Source organism: Sitophilus oryzae, unplaced genomic scaffold (assembly GCF_002938485.1).
Source record: "Sitophilus oryzae breed Bouriz unplaced genomic scaffold, Soryzae_2.0 scaffold_227_pilon_pilon, whole genome shotgun sequence".
In the NCBI taxonomy this organism is placed as follows: Eukaryota; Metazoa; Arthropoda; class Insecta; order Coleoptera; family Curculionidae; genus Sitophilus; species Sitophilus oryzae.
This window is the reverse complement of record NW_022146782.1, coordinates 1005749-1029309: the sequence shown is the minus strand read 5'-3', so window position 1 is coordinate 1029309 and position 23561 is coordinate 1005749. Positions and strand designations below refer to the sequence as shown.

At 30.3% G+C, this 23561-nt stretch overlaps 1 protein-coding gene and 1 non-coding gene across 3 annotated transcripts; one reads left to right on the top strand and one right to left on the bottom strand.

Moving 5' to 3' along the window:
- Positions 1-979: 979 nt before the first annotated feature.
- LOC115884356 (iodotyrosine deiodinase 1) lies at positions 980-21676 on the top strand. Of its 2 annotated transcripts, none has more exons than XM_030902914.1 (4): positions 980-1402; positions 8285-8506; positions 14145-14461; positions 21367-21676. In XM_030902914.1, exons 1-4 carry the CDS (start codon positions 1252-1254, stop codon positions 21547-21549), a joined length of 873 nt encoding a protein of 290 aa, XP_030758774.1. In that variant the 5' UTR covers positions 980-1251; the 3' UTR covers positions 21550-21676. The 2 variants fall into 2 exon arrangements, with proteins under 2 accessions (XP_030758774.1, XP_030758773.1); XM_030902913.1 differs by having other exon boundaries at positions 8282-8506.
- Positions 7259-7330, bottom strand: Trnad-guc. The gene has a single exon. It is a non-coding gene; the product is annotated as a tRNA-Asp (tRNA).
- Positions 21677-23561: the final 1885 nt, after the last annotated feature.

Genomic DNA, 23561 nt, shown 5'->3' with positions numbered 1-23561 from the left:
TTTTGAGTTATACCTGTTGGTATGGTCGGTTAAAAATTATTAAAAATACAGGAACTGTCCTGAAATCAAAACTATATTAGGTATTTACTTTAGATGGTCTGTACTTACTTTGCTATAAATATGGAAATTGTAAATCATACAGGATGTTCAAAATTCTACGTCAAACTTTCTAAAATATAAAGTATGTTTTCTTTTTTTTTTAAATGGAACACCCTGTATATTATTTTTTTATTAGATGGAGAGTTAAAAAATGAACATTTTTTGCATTTAAAGTATTTCAAAATTTTTAATAGTTTTTCAGATACACGCAGTATTATTTGGAAGAAAGGCTGAAAAATATGTAATTTTTTATTTATTTAGTACCCAGAGGGGTGCCTTGAATGTCAAAAGTTGACATATGATATGTCATTCTATTCAGAGTGTCATTTTCTATCGAATAAATTAAAAAAATACCGAAGGTGCCTTCTAAGAATCAAAAGTGTAGTCATTTCCGGTGAAAGAGGAAGTGACCGAGAACAATTGAATATTCATCAGTCAATCCTAATTTATGTCATATACTAACATACCAAATTTCAATTTTTTATCTGAAAAAAATAAAAAAGTTATAGGGGTGAGCCACGTTTGAGAGGCACCCGGTATATAGGTTTTCTCCTTTCTTTGTCACTCAGTATAATAGAACTAATTCCATAAATCAGTATAGGACTATTACACTCTAATATTGTACTAGTACGCTAAATTAATTATTATTAAATTCATAATTTTTATTGAAATAAATTTAACGTCTATTATACACCTACATAAAAATTTAGAGAAACACACCTATAAAAATTAGTCTAATGGACATGTTTGACAAAACGAAGAGAGCTAAAAACGGACATTGTCGATTTATTCCCATATAGATTAAGCTCACGCGATCTATATTTCTATGTCGGATATAAAAAAAATAGAATTATGTGTTCAGTCTACACCGCGCCACAGTCGCCGATAACATAATTTGTGTCAGTCTTGTTCCATTTAATCTCTTTAAATATACATTTTGCTTTTCATTAAATAATTAACGTTGTAGATATGTAAGTAATCTACGATTTTACAATTTATAAACAGTCTCGGAAATATAGGTCAATGGTTTCTGCAAATATAACAATCCTACACAGAAACTACTAAGTAAATATCAAGTTTAGTGCAGTTTGTTTTGAAATTTCTTGCTACAACAGTTCGCAATTTTGAGAAGGTATATTTTTTTCAATAACAATGTTTTTTCAATTGTATTGGCAATATTTCGCTGCTGGGCTAGTTATTTGGGTTATTATAAGGATTGGATATGCTATATTCAATGGAAAAAACAGAGCTAATAAATTAGCGGAAAAAGATATTATGGAAAAAAGTCGTGAAGAAAAAATTGGTAAGTATAATGTTGACTGTACCAATTAAGAACAGGTTTAAACATTAAAATTACTTATTAAGTTATTAAATTAAAAATTAAGTACATGCTATGTAATATTCTAAAATACAGATATACCTTTTCTAAAGAATATTAACTAAGTAACTTAAAAAAACACGTGTTGACAATAGAAATGCCGAGCACATAAGAGAACAGCCTTCAGAAAATCGTTGTTGCCATGACGCCCTGTCAAAATAGACGCGCCCCTTCGGAAAGGCTACAGGTGTTTATATTATTTATTGATCTTTATACATTTGATATTAGGTAAATAGTAGGTATAAACTTATTAAATTATAAGATATAATTTAAATAGTTAGAATTTGTTTTTCTTACATCCTGTAATTTGCCGCCAAACAGTTGGCACTGAGCACACGGAATTAATTTCCCACATACCTTTTTTCAATAACTTAGTAATAAAATAATATTCCTGTTTGTTGCATTTTTTTTTCACACATACTAGAGTGCGATTTCGATAGTCCCCTAAGAAATATAATTAATAAAATATACACAACTTCACAATATTCGTCTTATGTAAAAATTTAACATATTAAAAATATGTAAAATGTAATGAATGAAATAAACGAAATGAATGAAAGAAAAAACAAAATGAACGAAGTGAACGAAATGAAGGACAGAAAAAACAAAATGAACGAAATGAATGAAAGAAAAAACAAAATGAACGAAATGAACAAAACGAATGAAAGAAAAAACAAAATGAACGAATGAATGAAAAAGAAAACAAAATGAACAAAACCAGAAAATGGACGAAATGAATAAAATGTACGAATGAATGATTTCTATTTAAGCCAATGTGTTTAAAACGTTAATATATGGATTTTATGATATGGAACAAAACTTTTTAGATAAGTACTGGTTCTGTGTTTTTCCCCAATTCAATTGAATATGATCATCAAGCTCTCCGGCCGGGAATCGAAACCGGGTCTCCCGCGTGACAGGCGGGATTCTTACCACGGCGAACTATATAGGCGGGGATACTATCGAAGGGAACCAGGCGGGGATACAAGGGAACCAGGCGGGATACTACTGAAGACTTACGAATTGAACGCACGTAAACGAACGAGCTCCGGAAAATTAAGTCTTTTAAAAGATTTCCCACCGGTTTTTCGTCGCGAACGGGTTCGAAAGTAAAAAACAATTGTCCGACAAGCAGTTTAAAGGGAAAACATGTATACGGGCAGTTCTTTTGGTGGTACTTTCCCGGCTAGAATATAGTGACAGCAATACCACTCCGAAACACACGCGGATTAACTCAAAATCAAGCCAGCAACCATCAAGTAAGGCTTAGACTATCAACACACAGATCATAGAAACCCATCACAACATCCAACACCACAAGCAGGATATTCCAGATAATTCCAAACCAAAAAACACCAACAAGTTGAGGTTATGTCGACCTGGAGGGAGAATGAGATCGACATCTTAAAAGGGAAAATCAGAGAAAAAGGTGTGCTCAAACAGGAAGACCATATAGAGCTGCAGCAACACTTACCAGGTAGATCTGTTGCGGCCATAAAGAAAAAATACTTAGAGCTAAAACACACAGCCACTGAGACCAACACGTGCGCCATTGCAACCAACACCGCACAAAGCAGCAAATGGACGGAAGAGGAGACGAAAAGGTTAGTTAGGGCATATAAGTGTATAAGGGAACCACAATCGACGGCACGTATCAAGGCTATATTGGAACAGTTTCCTGGACGAACAGTTAAGGCAATAGCTACAAAGCTTCGACTGCACTGCCCGGATATCTATTATATGCGTAGTACTTTTCCCTCATCCTCCTCATCGCAATCCATAAACACCGACACATCTGATGATGGAACGGCGGCAAATCAAGAGGAAACTCCAGAACGTAAAACTCAAAACGAACACACTGATGCACCTGCACAACCACCCGTTGAACTGACCCAGACCCAACCACCCAATACATGCAAAGAAGGACAAGGGGAAGGAGAGGCACTTAGATCACCTCTCACAACCCCAACATCCCCCCACCCAGTACAAGATGGTGAAACGGATCGTCTGGAAAACCAGTTCAAGAACATGCTTAAATGTGCTGGAGACAAGAAGACAAAAATTAAAAAGTTCCTCCTTAGACCATCCAATAACAGCACCCTGGAAAGAATAAACCGAATACTGGCAAAGCACATCGCACAGATCCAGGCAGGGGCCAAAGAACGGTTAGTTTTGGATTAGTTTTAGTTATATTATTATTAGCATACTAAATTTTTTGGCCGAGATGTGACCACCGAAACAATGTAAAAAATATAAATATTAGTTTTTTTATAATAATACACATTCTATGTATTAAAGTAAATATTCAATAATAATAAAGACATACTACTGAAGACTTGGTAAAACGTTTCTTGAACCATGTACAGTCGCTATTCGAAAAAACTCCGGGTAGTAAGAAATATTTTTAAATCACTTAAAATCAAATCAATCACTTTAACTATTTAAAAACAACTACTTTCCTCTATTTATAAATACACGTCTAAATGTTTTAATATTTTAACATGTCTAGGATTATTATATTTAATAAGTAGCTAGGTACCTATAATTAGGATTTGCGCATTCACAACAATTAATAAAAAGATGTCATTAAGATAAATGACCTTTATTTTAAGGGTATTTTGCTTATGCCTATAAAAATAATTTATTATTGAATTCGGATTTTGGCGTATGAAATGAATGAAATGAATGAAATGAATGAAATGAATGAAATGAATGAAATGAATGAAATGAATGAAATGAATGAAATGAATGAAATGAATGAAATGAATGAAATGAATGAAATGAATGAAATGAATGAAATGAATGAAATGAATGAAATGAATGAAATGAATGAAATGAATGAAATGAATGAAATGAATGAAATGAATAGAAATGAATGAAATGAATAGAAATGAATGAAATGAATGAAATGAATGAAATGAATGAAATGAATGAAATGAATGAAATGAATGAAATGAATGAAATGAATGAATGAAATGAATGAAATGAATGAAATGAATGAAATGAATGAAATGAATGAAATGAATGAAATGAATGAAATGAATGAAATGAATGAAATGAATGAAATGAATGAAATGAATGAAATGAATGAAATGAATGAAATGAAATGAATGAAATGAATGAAATGAATGAAATGAATGAAATGAATGAAATATGAATGAAATGAATGAAATGAATGAAATGAATGAAATGAATGAAAATGAATAAAAAATGAATGAAATGAATGAAATGAATGAAATGAAGAATGAAATGAATGAACTGAATGAACTGAATGAAATGAATGAAATGAATGAAAAATAATAGAAATGAATATGAAATGAATGAAATGAATGAAATGAATGAAATGAATGAAATGAATGAAATGAATGAAATGAATGAAATGAATGAAATGAATGAAATGAATGAAATGAATGAAATGAATGAAATGAATGAAATGAATGAAATGAATGAAATGAATGAAATGAATGAACTGAATGAACTGAATGAATGAAATGAATGAAATGAATGAAATGAATGAAATGAATGAATGAAATGAATGAAATGAATGAAATGAATGAAATGAATGAAATGAATGAAATGAATGAAATGAATGAAATGAATGAAATGAATGAAATGAATAAGAATGAATGAAATGAATGAAATGAATGAAATGAATGAAATGAATGAAATGAATGAAATAAATGAATGAAATGAATGAAATGAATGAAATGAATGAAATGAATGAAAATGAATGAAATGAATGAAATGAATGAAATGAATGAAATGAATAGAATGAAATGAATGAAATGAATATGAAATGAATGAAATGAATGAAATGAATGAAATGAATGAAATGAATGAAATGAATGAAATGAATGAAATGAATGAAATGAATGAAATGAATGAAATGAATGAAATGAATGAAATGAATGAAATGAATGAAATGAATGAAATGAATGAACTGAATGAAATGAATGAAATGAATGAAATGAATGAAATGAATGAAATGAATGAAATGAATGAAATGAATGAAATGAATGAAATGAATGAAATGAATGAAATGAATGAAATGAATGAAATGAATGAAATGAATGAAATGAATGAAAATGAATGAAATGAATGAAATGAATGAAATGAATGAAATGAATGAAATGAATGAAATGAATGAAATGAATGAAATGAATGAAATGAATGAAATGAATGAAATGAATGAAATGAATGAAATGAATGAAATGAATGAAATGAATGAAATGAATGAAATGAATGAAATGAATGAAATGAATAGAAATGAATGAAATGAATGAAATGAATGAAATGAATGAAATGAATGAAATGAATGAAATGAATGAAATGAATGAAAATGAATGAAATGAATGAAATAGAATGAAATGAATGAAATGAATGAAAATGAATGAAATGAATGAAATGAATGAAATGAATGAAATGAATGAAATGAATGAAATGAATGAAATGAATGAAATGAATGAAAAATGAAATGAAAATGAATGAATAATGAATGAAATGAATGAAATGAATGAAATGAATGAAATGAATGAAATGAATAAATGAAATGAATGAAATGAATGAAATGAATGAAATGAATGAAATAGAATGAAATGAATGAAATGAATGAAATGAATGAAATGAATGAAATGAATGAAATGAATGAAATGAATGAAATGAATGAAATGAATGAAATGAATGAAATGAATGAAATGAATAAATGAATGAAATGAATGAAATGAATGAAATGAATGAAATGAATGAAATGAATGAAATGAATGAAATGAATGAAATGAATGAAATGAATGAAATGAATGAAAATGAATGAAATGAAATGAATGAAATGAATGAAATGAATGAAATGAATGAAATGAATGAAATGAATGAAATGAATGAAATGAATGAAATGAATGAAATGAATGAAATGAATGAAATGAATGAAATGAATGAAATGAAATGAATGAAATGAATGAAATGAAATGAAATGAATGAAATAGAATGAAATGAATGAATGAATGAAATGAATGAAATGAATGAAATGAATGAAATGAATGAAATGAATGAAATGAATGAAAATGAATGAAATGAATGAAATGAATGAAATGAATGAAATGAATGAAATGAATGAAATGAATGAATGAATGAAATGAATGAAATGAATGAAATGAATGAAATGAATGAAATGAATGAAATGAATGAAATGAATGAAATGAATGAAATAAATGAAATGGAAAATGAATGAAATGAATGAAATGAATGAAAAGAAATGAATGAAATAGATGAAATGAAATGAATAGAAATGAATGAAATGAATGAAATGAATGAAATGAATGAAATGAATGAAATGAATAGAAATGAATGAAATGAATGAAATAGAATGAAATGAATAGAAATGAATAGAAATGAATGAAATGAATGAAATGAAATGAATAGAAATGAATAGAAATGAATAGAAATGAATGAAATGAATGAAATGAATGAAATGAATGAAATGAATGAAATGAATGAAATGAATGAAATGAATGAAATGAATGAAATGAATGAAATGAATGAAATGAATGAAATGAATGAAATGAATGAAATGAAAGAAATGAATGAAATGAATGAAATCAGAAAATGGAATGAATAAAATGTAGGAATGAATGAAATTGTTATTTAAGCTAATGTGTTTAAAACGTTAATGTATGGATTTTATGATATCGAATAAAACTTTTTAGATAAGTATTGGTTCTGCGTTTTTTCCCAGTTGAATATGATACTTAAATATTTGTATTAGACATTAAAAAAATAAAAAAGTTACTCTCCGGCCGGGAATCGAACCCGGGTCTCCCGCGTGACAGGCGGGGATACTTACCACTATACTACCGAAGACTTGGTAAAACGTTTCTTCAACCATGTACAGTCGCTATTCGAAAAAACTTGCTTATTCTTCCGTATAATCTAGACAAGAAACAAGAATTAGAAATACTTAGCAGTTATGAGAGGGTATCTTTCACCTCCACTGAGTTAATGAATTCCGCGAGAAATGTTCAAAAACTGCCCCGTCTGTCCATAACAGAAGACGGTTGATATGTCGAACACCTGTAGCAAAATCTCATGTCTTGGTTTGCTATTTATTTTTATTGTTATTAGATATAGGTAGTTTAAATGTGTTGATGTTGGTTAAATATATTTTAAATTGTTATAAAATTCTGCATCTCTCATAGCAAATATTATTTTCGTTTTAATTGATGCTCACAGCTAGAATTGTTTTGCATTACAGCCGGTACCGTTCAAAGCCTACTTATTTAAAGCTGGCGAATTTTTATATACTCTATATCTCGAAGAAGAATCGAGCAAAATATCAAGTGTGTTAGATTTTTGGATAGGCAATTTTAAATTCTTTTCAATAAATTTAAAATATACAGGGTGTCCCATATAAAAAATCAAATTTTCTGTTGATAATTCTTAAATTATTAATTTTAAAAAAAATATACTTAAGCCATTAAATTCTACGTAAAAAGGTGCTTTGGAAATGTTTTCATAAAAATATAAAATTTTCAATAACAAAAAAGTTAAGTGATTTGTTAAAAATGCATATTTTTGAAAAACACCCCGTAACTCCGAAACGGTAACAGATATCGATATGCGGTTTTCACCATCATGTTTTTGACAAAAATTGAACTCCAGATACCGATATTAGTTTTTGTCTATCTCCTATAGAAAAGGGTGTTTCCATTTAAAAGCGTCGAATTTGACCCACCCTGTACATTATATATATATCTATTTGAAATAATAGTTGAGAATTTTTTAATATTATATAAAACACGTTCTGTTTTCTAGTAGATAGTAATGATTCGGAATCTGAAGAACATAATGACGATATATTACCAGCACTACCAAAGGACCTTAACCACATTCCTCTTCTTTTCAGCAAACTGGGAGAAGAAGAGTCTTTAAATAGAGCAGAGGAATTCTATAAGCTCATGAATAGAAGACGCACTGTTCGCCATTTTACTAGACAGAATGTCCCTAAAGAAATAATATATAATATCATTAAAACGGCAGGTAATTATTTAACAGAGAGATTATATTTATTTTAAATTTGAATATTTTGGATCACTATAAAATGTTAATTTAAAATTCTTGACGTTATGGTGAAGGAATTTATTAAAATATATGAAAATTATTAAATGTATTAAAAAATTTTGACTTCTTGACAAATTTTGGAAGAGAATATAACATTAATCATCAATTAATACATTAATACGTATCTTATTAGCACAATATAAAATAATATAGAAAGTAATAATAAAAGATTCTTAAATAGACAAAAAAAATGTCAGCATAATCTGATTACTATATTATGAATAATATAATCACATTATTGTATATGAATAATATAGTCATATTACTATATTATATTATGAATAATATAATCACAGCATGGCTTATCAAATTATGCATTAGAAATACCGTATGATCGAGAAAAAATGGCGTCAGCGATGGCTATGAAATGAAGATCGCTGTCATTTTATACTTATGTAAATTTATATGAGAAATGTCATCGATCGTGATTTTCCAGCCAACTGGACACCGTTTTTTTTCGATCGTACGGTATATAATCTAGTGTATAATAATTTTTCCTTGATCTCTCAATGTCATTAGTCAGAAAACATATATACAGGGTGTTTCAAAACAAATGCGAAAAACTTCAGGGGGTGATTCCTTGTTCAAAATAAAGGGTAGTTTTCTTCATAAACATTGGGTCAAAAGTCAACCATTAGGGAGATATCGCGATTCAAAGATGGCGGAAAAATAATGTTTTTATTTTTTATCTTGAAAACGAAAAGAGATAGACTAATGAAATTTTATGGAAGCATTACTGTTATGAAAACACACTTTCTGGTAATTTTTTCATAAATACCCGACCTTTCCAGTAGAGGTGTTTTATCCTTTGGATTACCTAATAATTGTTGTAATTAGTGCTAATAATAAATTTCTTGTAAAGGTTGTAATCAGAAATATGTTGGGCAAACTAGAAGATCAATATTAACTAGATTTAAAGAACATTTGGCTCAGATAAGATATGGTAGACCGGATAAATCTTGCGTTGCCGAACATATTGTTGATAAAGAACATTGTATAGATCTTAATAACTTGAAATTAATTAAACAAGTCTCAAATTACAGGCAATTAGATGCATATGAAAGCATCAGAATTAATAAATGTAAAGTAATTTTTAAACTCAAAATGCCTTTAATTATGTTTGACTACATCATTAAAAAGGGTCTTCAAATACATCAATGTGATAAAATTTGCAAAAGAATCCGAATCTCTGGATAACTCGAAATTATTTACCCATTTAAAAGCCTTTGATCATGAAGGTGGAAAAATTTGTTCATTTTATTTACAGGCTGGAAAAATTATTTATATTAAATTTTGATGAGTTTTGCACTGAAGAAAACATTCAGAGGCTGTTTGATATAATGAAAACTATAGAACGCAAAAAAAAGTCCGATAGAACCAATAGAAATGTAACTATTTTGTCACATATTTAATTAAATTTTGTGAAATAAATTATTTTTTTATACTATAAATATCTTTTTTTTTTTCATGAGCTACTGCTATAAATATCTTTTTTCTACGAGCTGATATAATATGACGAGCAATCTATTAAATTACTGTGAGATTATACAGAAAAGTCCACAGACTTCGAGACATAGAAAAATCAAGTCCATTTAGCGTGTGTCCAAATTTTGACAAGTTTTCAAAAATGACAGTTTTGTTTAGACTGACGTTTAATTTCACCTGACTTCTCGGTGAATGATTTCTTTTTATGGGGGTACATAAAATCTAAAATTTACGGCCATGAAGAAATTCAAAACTTGGAGCAGTTAAGGCAGAAAATATTTAATGCCTTTGACACTGTCACCCCTGATATGTTATCCAATGTGAGGAGGGGATTTTATGATCGTTTGGTTTATGATCGTTTGGTTTTATGATCGTTTGGCAAATTTTTGTAATTTTTTAAATTTCATTATCCTGTTTTTTTACCGTTTACCCATTACCTACTTTGACGAACATGGGAAAACGAAGGTCCTTTTCAGGACCACAAATATTTTGATTGAGAAAATTGGTAACTTTCTTTTGGATTAAAAAACAAAAGTTGTTAATATAGTACCAATTTAAAAGTGTTTTAGTAGTTTTAATACACACTATGATATAAAATTTATTATTATTATAATGTACATTACATTATTATTAATATTATTAATATAATGTACATTAGTAATACTATTGTTCATTCGAAATGGCATTAAGGCCCAATTGCAACAATGATTTAAATTTTTTCTTAAAGATAAGTAGAGCTTAGAATGAGCTGTATTTATATTTAGTTTAATATTCACCTTAAATGAGGGAATTTGACTGATACAATTTTTGAATTTGAATTGTTTTTAATGATACTAACAATTTTAGTTCAATTTTTAATAAAATTTATTTAATATTAATAGAAATCCAAGAAATTTGAAACCTCTTTTAGCGATTTATAACATTCTCAAATGAATTACAGGTGTCCTTATTTTCTATGAAAATCACACAGCTTTTTTCATAGTCGCTGCAGTTGCTATAGCTATAAAAAACTAATATTTTAAGGTGTGAAAATTGTGACACACGCTAAATGGACTTGATTTTTCGTATGTCTCGAAGTCTGTGGACCTTTTTGTATGCTTCGATAACATATTGGTGCAGATTATTTTCACCCAAACAAATAATAACCCAAACTATACATTGATGCGGATTGTCTATGAACACTTTCTGAAGGTCACAGAAACCTGAACGCGTAATTCGGTGTTCTTTCGCATCTGTTATAGGTAATTTGTGCTCTCGTATAGGAGCGCATCGAACATTACTTCGAACGTTGGAAGGTCCTTTGACTCGCGTAAAATTTACCGACCAGAGGCCGAACTTGCTTCGAACGTTCGACACATGGATTTCTGCGCTCCCACACGATGTGGCGAATGCCGTGCGTCCAACGATTGAAGGTGTTCGCCACATCGTGTACGACGTAGGACCGTCTTAATTCGAAATAGTTGAAACCATAGACTTAAAATAAAATATAGACTACACTATTTACATCTCAACGCGGACAAACAACCTTTTTTGTACACATGTTTACTTCTGGGTACAGTCGACCGAGCCTTCCTCATCCAGCCTATGTTGTCACGTCTTTAATATTATCAATATTTTTTTTTCTTGTTATACACATATATTGAGATATTAATACTACAGTTTAATAAAGTAGGTTTTAATATTCCAGAGATGTATTAAATAGTCCTTATACTACTAAATTATAAGTCGGATACTGTTTAAAAAGGATAAGTTCTTTACAATATGACAACACCGATTAGAGGCGAGGGAGCCTATTCATTCATTTATTACCTTGTAGTACGTGTCGCACGTGTGCGGTAAAGCTTTGTTGCCGCTATCTCCCCGGCTGTATTAACGCATTTTCTTAGCTTGTAGTGCTTAAGTGTTTATTTTATTGACTTTTTCTGTTCAAGAACTATAAAATATGGTTCGCCAGTGCCAAATTTGCAAGAAATTTGACTTAAATAATCCATTTAAGTCTTGAAACGACTTTTGACCGGTAGGCAACTCTCAATTTACCCATTGGGAGTCAGTGGCGTTGTTGTAGAAAGGCGCTTATTTAGATAATATTTTAGTAAAATGTAAAATCTGAATTTTTTCTCTTACATTACATTATTTACTTACTTACATTGTAACAAAATCATAATTATAACCCTGTTAATAATTAATAATGTTTTTATTAAAAATATATTCCGGTTTATTCTAAAATTATCTTCAGAATCTAAAATAACATACAAGAATTTTAAAATGATATTACATTATGAAACAATATTTTTTAAAATACCGGGTCGTCTCAAAAGTGGCTTACCCCTATAACTTTTTAATTTTTTCAGATAAGAAAACAGATTTGTATCAGTTTTTGTATATGACATAAATTAGGATTTATTGACGTATTCAATTGTTTTTGGTCTCTTCCTGTTTTATCGAAATGATTACATCTTTTGATTTTTAAAGGCACCCTCGGTATATTGCTACTTTATTCGATAAAAAAATGACACTCTGAATAGAATGACATATCATATGTCAACTTTTGACATTGTCGCTTAAAAACATATCCTATTTTAAATTTCAATCCAGTTTTTTTTCAATCCACTAAGTTTTAATCAAGGAGCCTTGGAAAAATAGTTTTGATCGTCTAATAGGTTTCGTGTCTTGTCTAGGCCGGTTAAAAGATGTACAAATCGTATTTTTAATCATACATATGTCAATTTTTTCAAATGGAACAAGGGTGACTCATTAGCATATTTGGAAAAAGCATTTTTTTATGAATATATTGACCACAGACTTGGTATTTCGAGTCAAATTGTCGTTATGAACCGCGTGTTACAATTACAATTAAACCATATGCGAAAATGTCAAAAGTTGACATATGATGTGTCATTCTATTCAGAGTGGCATTTTCTATCGAATAAAGTAGAAATATACCGAGGGTGCCGTTTAAAAATTAAAAGTTATAGTCATTTCCGGTGAAACAGGAAGTGACCAAAAACAATTGAATGCGTCAATCAATCCTAATTTATTTCATATACTAAGATACTAAATCTTGTTTTTTTATTTGAAAATATAAAAAAAAATATGGAGATGAGCCACTTTTGAGACGCACCCGGTATAATAAAGACAGTACCGAGTTAAATAAATGTAGCTTTTATTTTATCCACTTCCTATCACCTTCCTTGCTTTAATGGGACAGATTTATGTTTCCTCTAATTTACATAATAAGACATCACTTAACCAGCAAAAAAAATTACAACAATCATATTTTTTTTTCCTCTCCCTGTCGCCGATTCTATTATATCTGTGGAATAGATCCTGTTTTGATTAATATTAGGGGTTGTAAATGTTTGACTAAAATTAATAATTTATTATTAATTTCAAAAATTACCTAATTTCGATTATAAAATTTCTTCTATAACGTGTATTTTATTATTTTTATCCTTTTTGGACTCTAAATTGCTTTTTCTAAACTTTTATTTAAAAAACCTGTCCTAAATCTTAATAAAATATAAAAAAGTTTAAATACGATATATTTTTAATTTAATTATAGCTTCATTAAAATAAAAAATTACCCGGCTATGATACGGAGAGTTCAGGTGTACTTGAGAAACGAAAGACAGTGTTGTGTTTCTCGGCAGAGTCGTCAGGGAACGACCGTTACGACAGAGACAACCTATCTATCGCTCGTGTCGCACTCGTTATAACCTAAAACAATAACACAACAATAACAAGACAGTGTCTGACCGCATGTTCCAGCTATATATGAATGAGATGCTCAGTCTATATTTTATTTTAAGTCTATGGTTGAAACACATTTTGTGGGGTTGGATAAAAATCTTCACAAAAAACAAAGAAAACACTATTTAAAATATCAACTACAACTATTCAAGAACACTTTTACACTTATTCAAGAACCTTTTAATAAACTTATCTGCTAAACTTAACTAAACACTAGTTTTTTTTCTATTACAAACCGTTGGCATTCTGACGTATGTTTCAACGGTACGGTATAAAGTGCATTATTGCAACTTAACTGAATCCATGTTCAATAATGTTTTAGGCACTGCACCCAGTGGGGCTCATACTGAACCATGGACTTACGTTGTCGTAAGTTCTTCAAACATTAAACAAAAAATTAGAGAAATAATCGAGGAGGAAGAAGAAATCAACTACAAGAAACGAATGGGCAAAGTGTGGACCACGGATTTGAAACCGTTGAAAACCAACTGGGTAAAGGAATATCTCACCGATGCACCCTATTTAATTTTGGTGTTTAAACAACTGTACAGTATTCGTCCGGATGGAAATAAGAAAATGCACTACTATAATGAACAAAGTGTTTCTTTGTCAGCCGGTATTCTTTTGGCTGCAATTCAGGTGAGAAAAAATTATATGCGTTAAGCTACTTTGACACGGGTAGTGAAGCACGCTCGTGTTTCACACTTTCGTGAGTTACAAAAGTACCAAAAAACCATTCGTGAAAAACGAAAATCGTTCAGCGATTTTTACACGGCAAACGTACCAGTCTTCTATATAGGGTGGTGACAATTTCGATGCTCAACATTGGCATCTCAGAAACTACAAGAGATTCGGTTAAACGGGATAAAAGTTACGTAATTAGATGTTTGACAAACACCTATGAAGAAAACCCCGGTATCTCGATTAGTTTCGGATTTATGTCAAAAAATGAAAATAATACGTTTATTTTAAATGATTTCGATACTAGGGAGGCTTTGTTTGCCTACAATGTCTTAATGCAGCGGTACCTTATAGCGGTTCGCGAATTTTGTGAGGAAGAGGGTATAAGAAAACTGTGGTGGCCGCCGATGTCTCCAGATATGAATGTGATCGAGCATGCTTGGGACATGCTAAAACGCCATTTTGCCAAAAGGAATGATCCCCCCGTACCTTAAATGAATTGAAAATTGCTGCGCGCGAAACATTCCCCATCTTCTGGACAACTTAATTGAGAGCATGCCACGTCGTCTCACAGCTTGCATTGAGGCTCGAGAAGGCAATACAGACTATTAGTTGTGAGAAATAATTAAAATTGTTTACAATATTTTCTGTTTAAAATGAAATTTTAAACAGAAATTTTAAAGCCCAACATTTTTTTTTGTTGATTTTCACTCATTATGAAATAAAATTATAATAACAGCCTAATTGCACTTAGATTTTTAATTTTATATTAGTTAGTCGTGTAGAGTAAGCCAATATGTCCAAAAATATCAAAAGAAATATATTAGCACAGATATTAAGTCCAAAATAAAATAAAAATATCGTTATAGGCAATAATTTTGGTCATGTGTGTTTATTTATAAATAGGGGAATACACTTTTAACAGGGTGCCAATAAAAAAGGGGCCGCAAATAGGGGTTGCCACAAAATAGTACAACAAATATCCTGAAATCTAAACTAAATGTATATTATTTCTTTGTTAGATAGAAAATTAAAAAATGTACATTTTTTGTATTTAAAGCATTTTAAAACTTTTAGTTCTGAAAAAAAAAACGAAGAAAAACTTTTATATATTTTAGAAAGTTTGGTATAAAATTCTTTAACGTTCAAGTGTCAGACTTTTCTTGTAAAGAAAACCTTTTGGAATTTTAGAAATATGTAAAAGTCAATAGAGGGTGTCATTTAACATTCTTCGTTGAGTTTCACAAGTGATATTTAATTGTGTTATATTAGAAGATATGAGGTTTAATGAACTATAATTCAAAGCTTGAAATTTTTTGATAAAGCCATTAAATGGCAGTTTCAGCAACGTTTTCTTTGTCTTACCGTAGGTATATTAATTTTTATAAAAAGCTGCAGGAACTTAATACAGTAATTTATAGTCATATATAAATGAAAATATAAAATGTTATGTCTGGATATTCTGGCGACGCACAAAGGAGTATTTTTTATATCTAGCTGGCCAAAAGTGATTTCCGAAAATCACGCGTAGATAAAAAGATACGGTTCTCAAACAATGCCAGAGAGACCCCCGCTCCGAACCCAGTGTTTATGGTGCCCCACTCCACCATAAAATGGAATGCATCATCGGGTTTCGGACGTTAAAAAGCAGTAATTGTTTCAAACTGTTTTCTGTGTGAAAAACGTGACTTTTAGAAGTATTGTATTTTTTTGGTGTATTCCCAAGACTAAAATCTCACGGATTCTGAAATGGCAGGTAATTTTACCTTTATTTCCATATTAGAGTTTTTGTTTATTATCGGATTCTTATGCGTTTATTTCTTTATGTGACAAAATCCTATACTTTTGTCAGTGTTATGAAAAGATATTATAACTGAAAGTGTTTTGCTCTACTTCAGGGTTCGTCCCGGTAGTGATTTTTGTAGAGATGATAAATGAACAGTATTCTCCCTTCCTAAAAATGATATATTCAAGGTCCACTATGCTCCACCTATTGATTAATTAAATATTTAAAGCTTACTGTTTTGCGAAATGTAAAAAAATAATATAACGTGGTACTTATCTCTGCTGATCTGCTGATACATTTTATGGTCTGTGACATTCAAGTTATTAGTAATTTTGCATTTTCCATTATTTTAGGACCATCTGGCATTAGGGCAATGACTCGTAGAGAAGTATTTAACTTGATGAGTGCACAAAATCGCCTCGATATTAACGATAAGTTAGAATTTGTCGAAAATCATTTAGCAACATTGGAGCCTTATAGCGACGAACAAATTAAGGAAATAAGGCATAAATTTTCATATGTGAAGCCCGAAATAAAGCGTCACTGGATTGCAGCAAAACAACGACCAGACCTATTCGGAAAAAATAATCAGACATGGCTAAGGGGAGTGTTTGAGCTGCCAAAGGTACAGACAAAGCCAGGACGACCGAAAAAGTTATTTGAAGAGGCTAGCGAATAAACTTAACCTTTCCTGGATCGTGCGGGGTATTTTAGGTACCCCAGATGCGTTATTTCTTTAATAACTTTTACAATTTTTATTTCTCACTTTTTCCTATTAGGTAATCCTAGAATATATATTACAAAACCCTTTTTTAACAAAATAGCCAAATATTTTTTTTATTTTCGGCGAAAAACTGAAATTTACTGCCTGGGTACCCCCGTTACCCCGCACGGCCAGCAGTGATTCGAAGTCCAACACGCACTATTCATGTTTTTTTGTGTTGCTGACTTTGTATGAACACGTAAACAAGTTCTATATATCCAGTTTAGTGTTGGTATTTACTGTGATGTAGTAAGTTAGTGTATGTATTTATTGGAAAATGGCGCAAAAGGAATATACTCTTGATGGGCTAACAAAAAAGAAATTCCTGCCGAATTCGCTTCGAGAGCTGCGAAGAGCAATCCTTCAGCACAAGAACTTGTACTTTTAAACGTCCTAAGAAGTAAATAAAATGGTAACAAGTTTCACAAAACTGTAAAAAAAGCAATAAAATTATTTCTTGCCAAAAGCACAGTTCCTATAAATCCTGCTAAATAGATTCAACCTAATTCAAACCGAAGATGCGGCTTTTGCGCCAGATCGCGTAAGAGAAAAACAAAAATATTTAATACATGCAAAAACCCCATTTTTAATATTCTCGGCAAAGAATGTAAAACGTTTTTACGCTCTGACTGCCAATATAATGTGTAGAGAATTAATAAGAGTTTAGTTTTAAAATTAAATGTTTTTTTATATTAAACAAATACAAAATATTTAAATTATTGACGTTTTATTATTAACCTTTACAAATAATTACTAATGATTTACCTGAGTGACAAATATTAATAGTTTTTGAAATAATTCAGTGGGGTATCGTAGTTACCCCACTGTAAAGTAATAATATGACAATTTTTTTTTAATATACGTAGACTGAACCAAAAGATTATTTTGTATAGTATTTTGAGACGATTTTCAGTGATAAATAATTTTGGCCATGCAGGTAGATCCAGCAAATACTCCTCTGTGCGACGGACAAAATTAATTGATAAAACAAAAATTTGATGAAACCTGTGATGAAACTAAGGGCGATATTCTTGACATTATGGTGGAGTAATGAAATAAAAAATTATACAATTTCATGATGGGGGATTGTAATAAGTTTGAATAATATTTTTATGAGATAGATTAACTATATATATTACAATGATTTTTTGTAATTTTATTTATTATTACTTATTTTTTAATTACTTATTTTTTAATTTTATTTATTTTACCGTCAATTTTAGAATACTTTTATCATTTCAAAGACAAAAATATATTTTGTCTAGATAGCTGAAAATTGTTATATACTTATGTGATATTAAAAAGAACAACTTTTTCAAATACAGTTTGTCAAAATCCAGTTGAAATAGTTTTTAACCATTTATTACATTAAATGTCAAATGTGACAGACACCTGACAGCAACAAGATTAGTTTTATTGTTATTTTATTTCAATTTCGAAGCAAAACCTGAAAAACGTCTAGTTCAAAAAGTTAGGAAGTCAAGATTTACCTAAACCAATTAAAAAAAATTCTTTGTCCACGACCACTTGATAATAAATCAATATTCTACTTCCTAGCTGAAGGAATATGGTGCCCATATTTGTAATAGAGTGAAATATAACAGCTGATAACAGTGAATTATGATAAATCACAATTCGCACGTTGCCGTTTTTGCAATTTTGACGTTTAAAATTGTCAAATGTTAAGTAGAGAGTGATTATTAAATTACCAACTTTAGTTACACAAAACAACAAAAAGTCTGATGCTGGTACTCCAATTTATCGTTCTCCAACAACTGTTACTCAACTAAAGTGGGTAGAAGTATGTTTTATTGCAAAAAACTTGAAGCAGCATCAATAAAATTCAGATACATACAGTGTGACCCACTCAAGACCGGGCACCCTCCATAAAATCTGTGTTTATAGTCCGATTTTGATGATTTTTTTTTCAAATATAAAGTTTCAAAAAATGTACTTTAGGGCTCAATGTCATGTTATTTCACAAAAAACAAGGCCTACTTAATAAAGTTTTTGTGGTGAAAAATTTGCAAAATCATATTAGCGATTTTTTTCAAAAAATTTGAGTACACCCTACATTCGGCATCCCCAAAACAGTTCTGTACCAAATTTCGTTTAAAAATATTAATTATTAATAATTCTGCAGTTAAATTAAATAATTCCCTATTTTTGCCAATTTAACGATGAGTTATCAAGTAACCCTTGAAAAAAACAATCCACGACAACGAGTTTTATTACAAACAATGATAAAAATACTATAAGCAACACAATAACCGAATAATAAGTTAAACATATTCAAATAATTCTAGTTGCTTCTACCAGCCCTCCATTCAGTTGCAATACATTTGTCGCATCTTTTTCTTAGATTAACAGTTACATTCCTAAGCTGCTGTGGTGTAATATTTGCAGAAGCCTCTGTAATTCTAATACGTAATTCATCTACAGATTGAGGTCTAGACTTGTAAACTTGTTGCTTTAAGAAACCCCAAAGAAAGAAATCAAGGGGTGTTAGGTCCGGGGATCTCGGTGGCCACTCAATTAGCGGGCTATTTCGACCTATCCACTTATTTTCAAAATTTTCATTTAACCATTCCCTGACAACTGCCGCGTTATGCACAGGTGATCCGTCCAATTGAAATTTTAAATTCAAACGGGTTTGGCATGGTAAATTATGTATTGCATCCCAAAAGTCATTAATCAGAAAATTCAAAAACGTTGGACTATTCAAATTTCTCTCAAAAAAATATGGACCAATGATTCTATCATCAAGTATGCCACACCACACATTTAATTTCTGAGAATACTGTCTTCTTGTATTGATCACCCATTCAGGGTTTTCGACTGCCCAGAATCGCGAATTTTGAGAGGATACTACTCCGTTTGTACTAAATGTTGCCTCATCACTAAATAAAATTTCTTTTAAGAAATTTCTATTATTTAAATACTCTGCTTGAGCCCATAAGCAGAATTCTAATCGTCTAACATCATCTCCGTTTTCCAAAGTGTGTAAAATCTTTGGTTTAAAGGGTTTAACTTTATTAGTTCGCAAACATCTCCTAATATTTTCCCTTGGTATATCCAAATCAACACTGGCGCCTCTAATGCTTGCACGAGGATTGTTACGAAAATATTCTAATATTTCCTCATTCCGCCTATTTATTCGATGTTCCGGCCTTCTGTTTTTTAGTAAGTATTTTGACACACAACCAGTTTCATTAAAAACTCTATTTATTCGTTGAACCGTGCTTCTACTTACTGCAGGTCTGTCGGGATGTCTGTTGTTAAATTCTCTGGCAGCTTCTCCTGCTTGAAGATAGTTATCACCCACTAAACGAATAATTTCAATTTTATCCCTAGTATTTAATTGTTCCATAATGCAAATAATATTTCTTGATACAACACTTTTCTGCGTGCTATTAAATTAATATTCAATTCTACGCTGCAAGAATTGACAGATAATAAAACCCATTGTTGTGGATTGTTTTTTTCAAGGGTTACATGATAACTCATCGTTAAATTGGCAAAAATAGGGAATTATTTAATTTAACTACAGAATTATTAATAATTAATAATTCTTTAATTAATTAAACGAAATTTGGTACAGAACTGTTTTGGGGGATGCCGAATGTAGGGGTGTACTCAATTTTTTTGAAAAAAAATCGCTAATATGATTTTGCAAATTTTTCACCACAAAAACTTTATTAAGTAGGCCTTGTTTTTTGTGAAATAACATGACATTGAGCCCTAAAGTACATTTTTTGAAACTTTATATTTGAAAAAAAAATCATCAAAATCGGACTATAAACACAGATTTTATGGAGGGTGCCCGGTCTTGAGCGGGTCACACTGTATATAACGATAAATAAAACACAAATTATTTTACTATAGGTGGTAGAAAAAAGCAGTAATATATATACAGGTATGTTGTAAAGCACATCTAATAATAAACTTCCCAAATATTTGAAAATGGAATAGTTCGAGATGACTGCGACTCAGTTAATTTGCGAAGTAGTTAATTTTGACGTTTGAAATTGCCAAATTTTAAGTGGGTAGTGACATTTTCCCCTAAAACATGAATACAATAATTAATAGTAAGATTAACATTAAAAATACAAATTCAAACACTCCTCATAATTATTATAATGGCCGTGGACAAAGTATAGTATTCAACTCGCAATGTATAGCCATCATTCACTCAGGTGACTTGCGGCCCTCGCCTTGCTCGTTCAATAATATACTATTATGATGATGACTTTCACACGGCAGTATAAAAAGTATTGCCGTAAAAACTAAATTAACATTTTATCTCTTTTTCAGTATGCTGGTCTAGTTTCTCTAACTTCAACTCCATTGAACTGCGGTCCAGCTCTTAGAACCTTACTGGATCGTCCTAAATCTGAAAAATTAACTCTGTTGCTACCAGTAGGATACCCAGCAGAAGATTGTCTAGTACCAGATCTACACAGGAAGTCGTTAGAAGATATTATGGTAGAATTTTAAATGTAATAACTATTTTTTACTATTCTGTTTTAATTAAGGTTTTTAATCAAGTAATATTTCTAGATTGATATTTTTTGAATATATTTACTAATATACAGGGTGGCGCACCTCATTCGCCTCGGTTGATTATACGAAAACGGAAAGATGTAGAAACAAAATATTTTATGGGTATAAGAAATATGTATAAGAAAAAATATAACTTTGCTATCGATCTTAGTTCTGAAACACCCTGTATATTTCAAAATAATTTTAAATTTTGCCACATTGCCTCCCCACATATACTCATAAAATATTTTATTTCTACATCCTTCCGTTTCCGTATAATCAACCGAGGCGAATGAGGTGCGCCACCCTGTATAAAGTGCAATATGCCACTATAAGGAGTCGCATTAAAATAATAGAAAAAAGTTGTTGCACATTTTTTCTCATTGAATGCCTATATTACATGTAATATAATACAATATTTAAGATTAAATTTTTAAATTTAATTTTCCACAATTTTTATATACAGGGTTAGGGTATAACTATAATATTCTTTAGTTAGGATAAAACTTAATTGTCTTACATAGGTATAACATCACAGCGTTGTAAACGCAGCGTAGGCGCATCACAGCGTTGTAAAATCAAAAATAATGCTAATGAATCAAATAAAATCAAACATGTTTTGGCCTCATTAATGGTCATAATTGAATTAATAAGATATCTATTGATTTTATGCATATACTCGTACATATAAAACAGACATGATCATTGTCATTGTTAGTGGTATATCAGATTTAGAATAAAAATGCTGCCTATTTGATTTAAAGAAATATACATTTGTTTATTAGTGTTTTCCTTTTGTTTTTCAAATACATTCCTTTTATTTCAAGCCTTTCTCTTTATATTTTCAAATGCAATGCTTAATAATTTATTAATATGTCACTTTGTTTAAAGCTTGAGTTGATTTTAATCGAATACTACTAACAATTTAAACGAAATAAATATCAAATTTATTAGGAAAATAACTTTATTTCGGAATTAATCTTTTGGTGATAAGTAGGTAAATACAATTGTATTGAATGTCTTCCAAAATAAAAGAAAATAATAGATATAAGGGTATCCTGGTGAATTTTGTCTAGTGACGAATGGTTTTTGTAATGTCCTGGAATTGATCTGTCTTTATTAGATTCCTTTATAGGTCACAGAGATTCTAAAAAAGAAAGCAACGTTTAGTTAAATATATGATATACTATTCTCCATCTTAAAACTGGAGTTAACCTGAAACAGAAATTTTTCTATACAGGGTATACAGGATTTGCAGGTTTTCTGAATCGTATAATTGCAAAAAACAATATTTTTTAGGTTTCTAACGCCAATGAAAAAACCGCGCTATGTTGAATTTAAAAATGTGGGGTTTTTAAATTTCTTGAAAAACTCGAAAGTCAATCACTTATTCTTTCGCGAAAAAATATTGTAGTTGGGTAATACATTAAATTTTCCACCCTGTACAAATTTCAGTTCTGTACAGGATGAGTCGTCAACGACAGAGTTGTAGAATTTTACATAGAATTTAAAAAATAAAATATAAAATAGGGTGTTGCATTTAAAAAAAACATGTTATATCCGCAACACTTTTTTGAAGCACTCTGTATATTTTACAATAATTTTAAAATGTGTATCTTAACCCTCCCTAGAACTTTTATATTTAACATTTTTTGTAAAGCTCAAAACAAAGGAGATAATGACCTTACTCTATCGTTGACTCACCCTGTACATTCTGTAAATTTTATCAATATATTTTTTTACCTTTTATAAGCTGTAGTAAGTTCCACCTTTTTAACAATTTTGCTAGTTTGACTTCGTATTCCTCTACATCTGAATTCTCATCCTCTAGCGAAATATTACTTTGCAAATTTGAATTGTTGAATTCGTCCAGCGTTAAATTCAAAATCACAATGCATCATATCGGCCGGCGTTGTTTCCGTCATTCTTCAAGAAAACTTTTGGCCGCCATAATGCTACTGAAATAA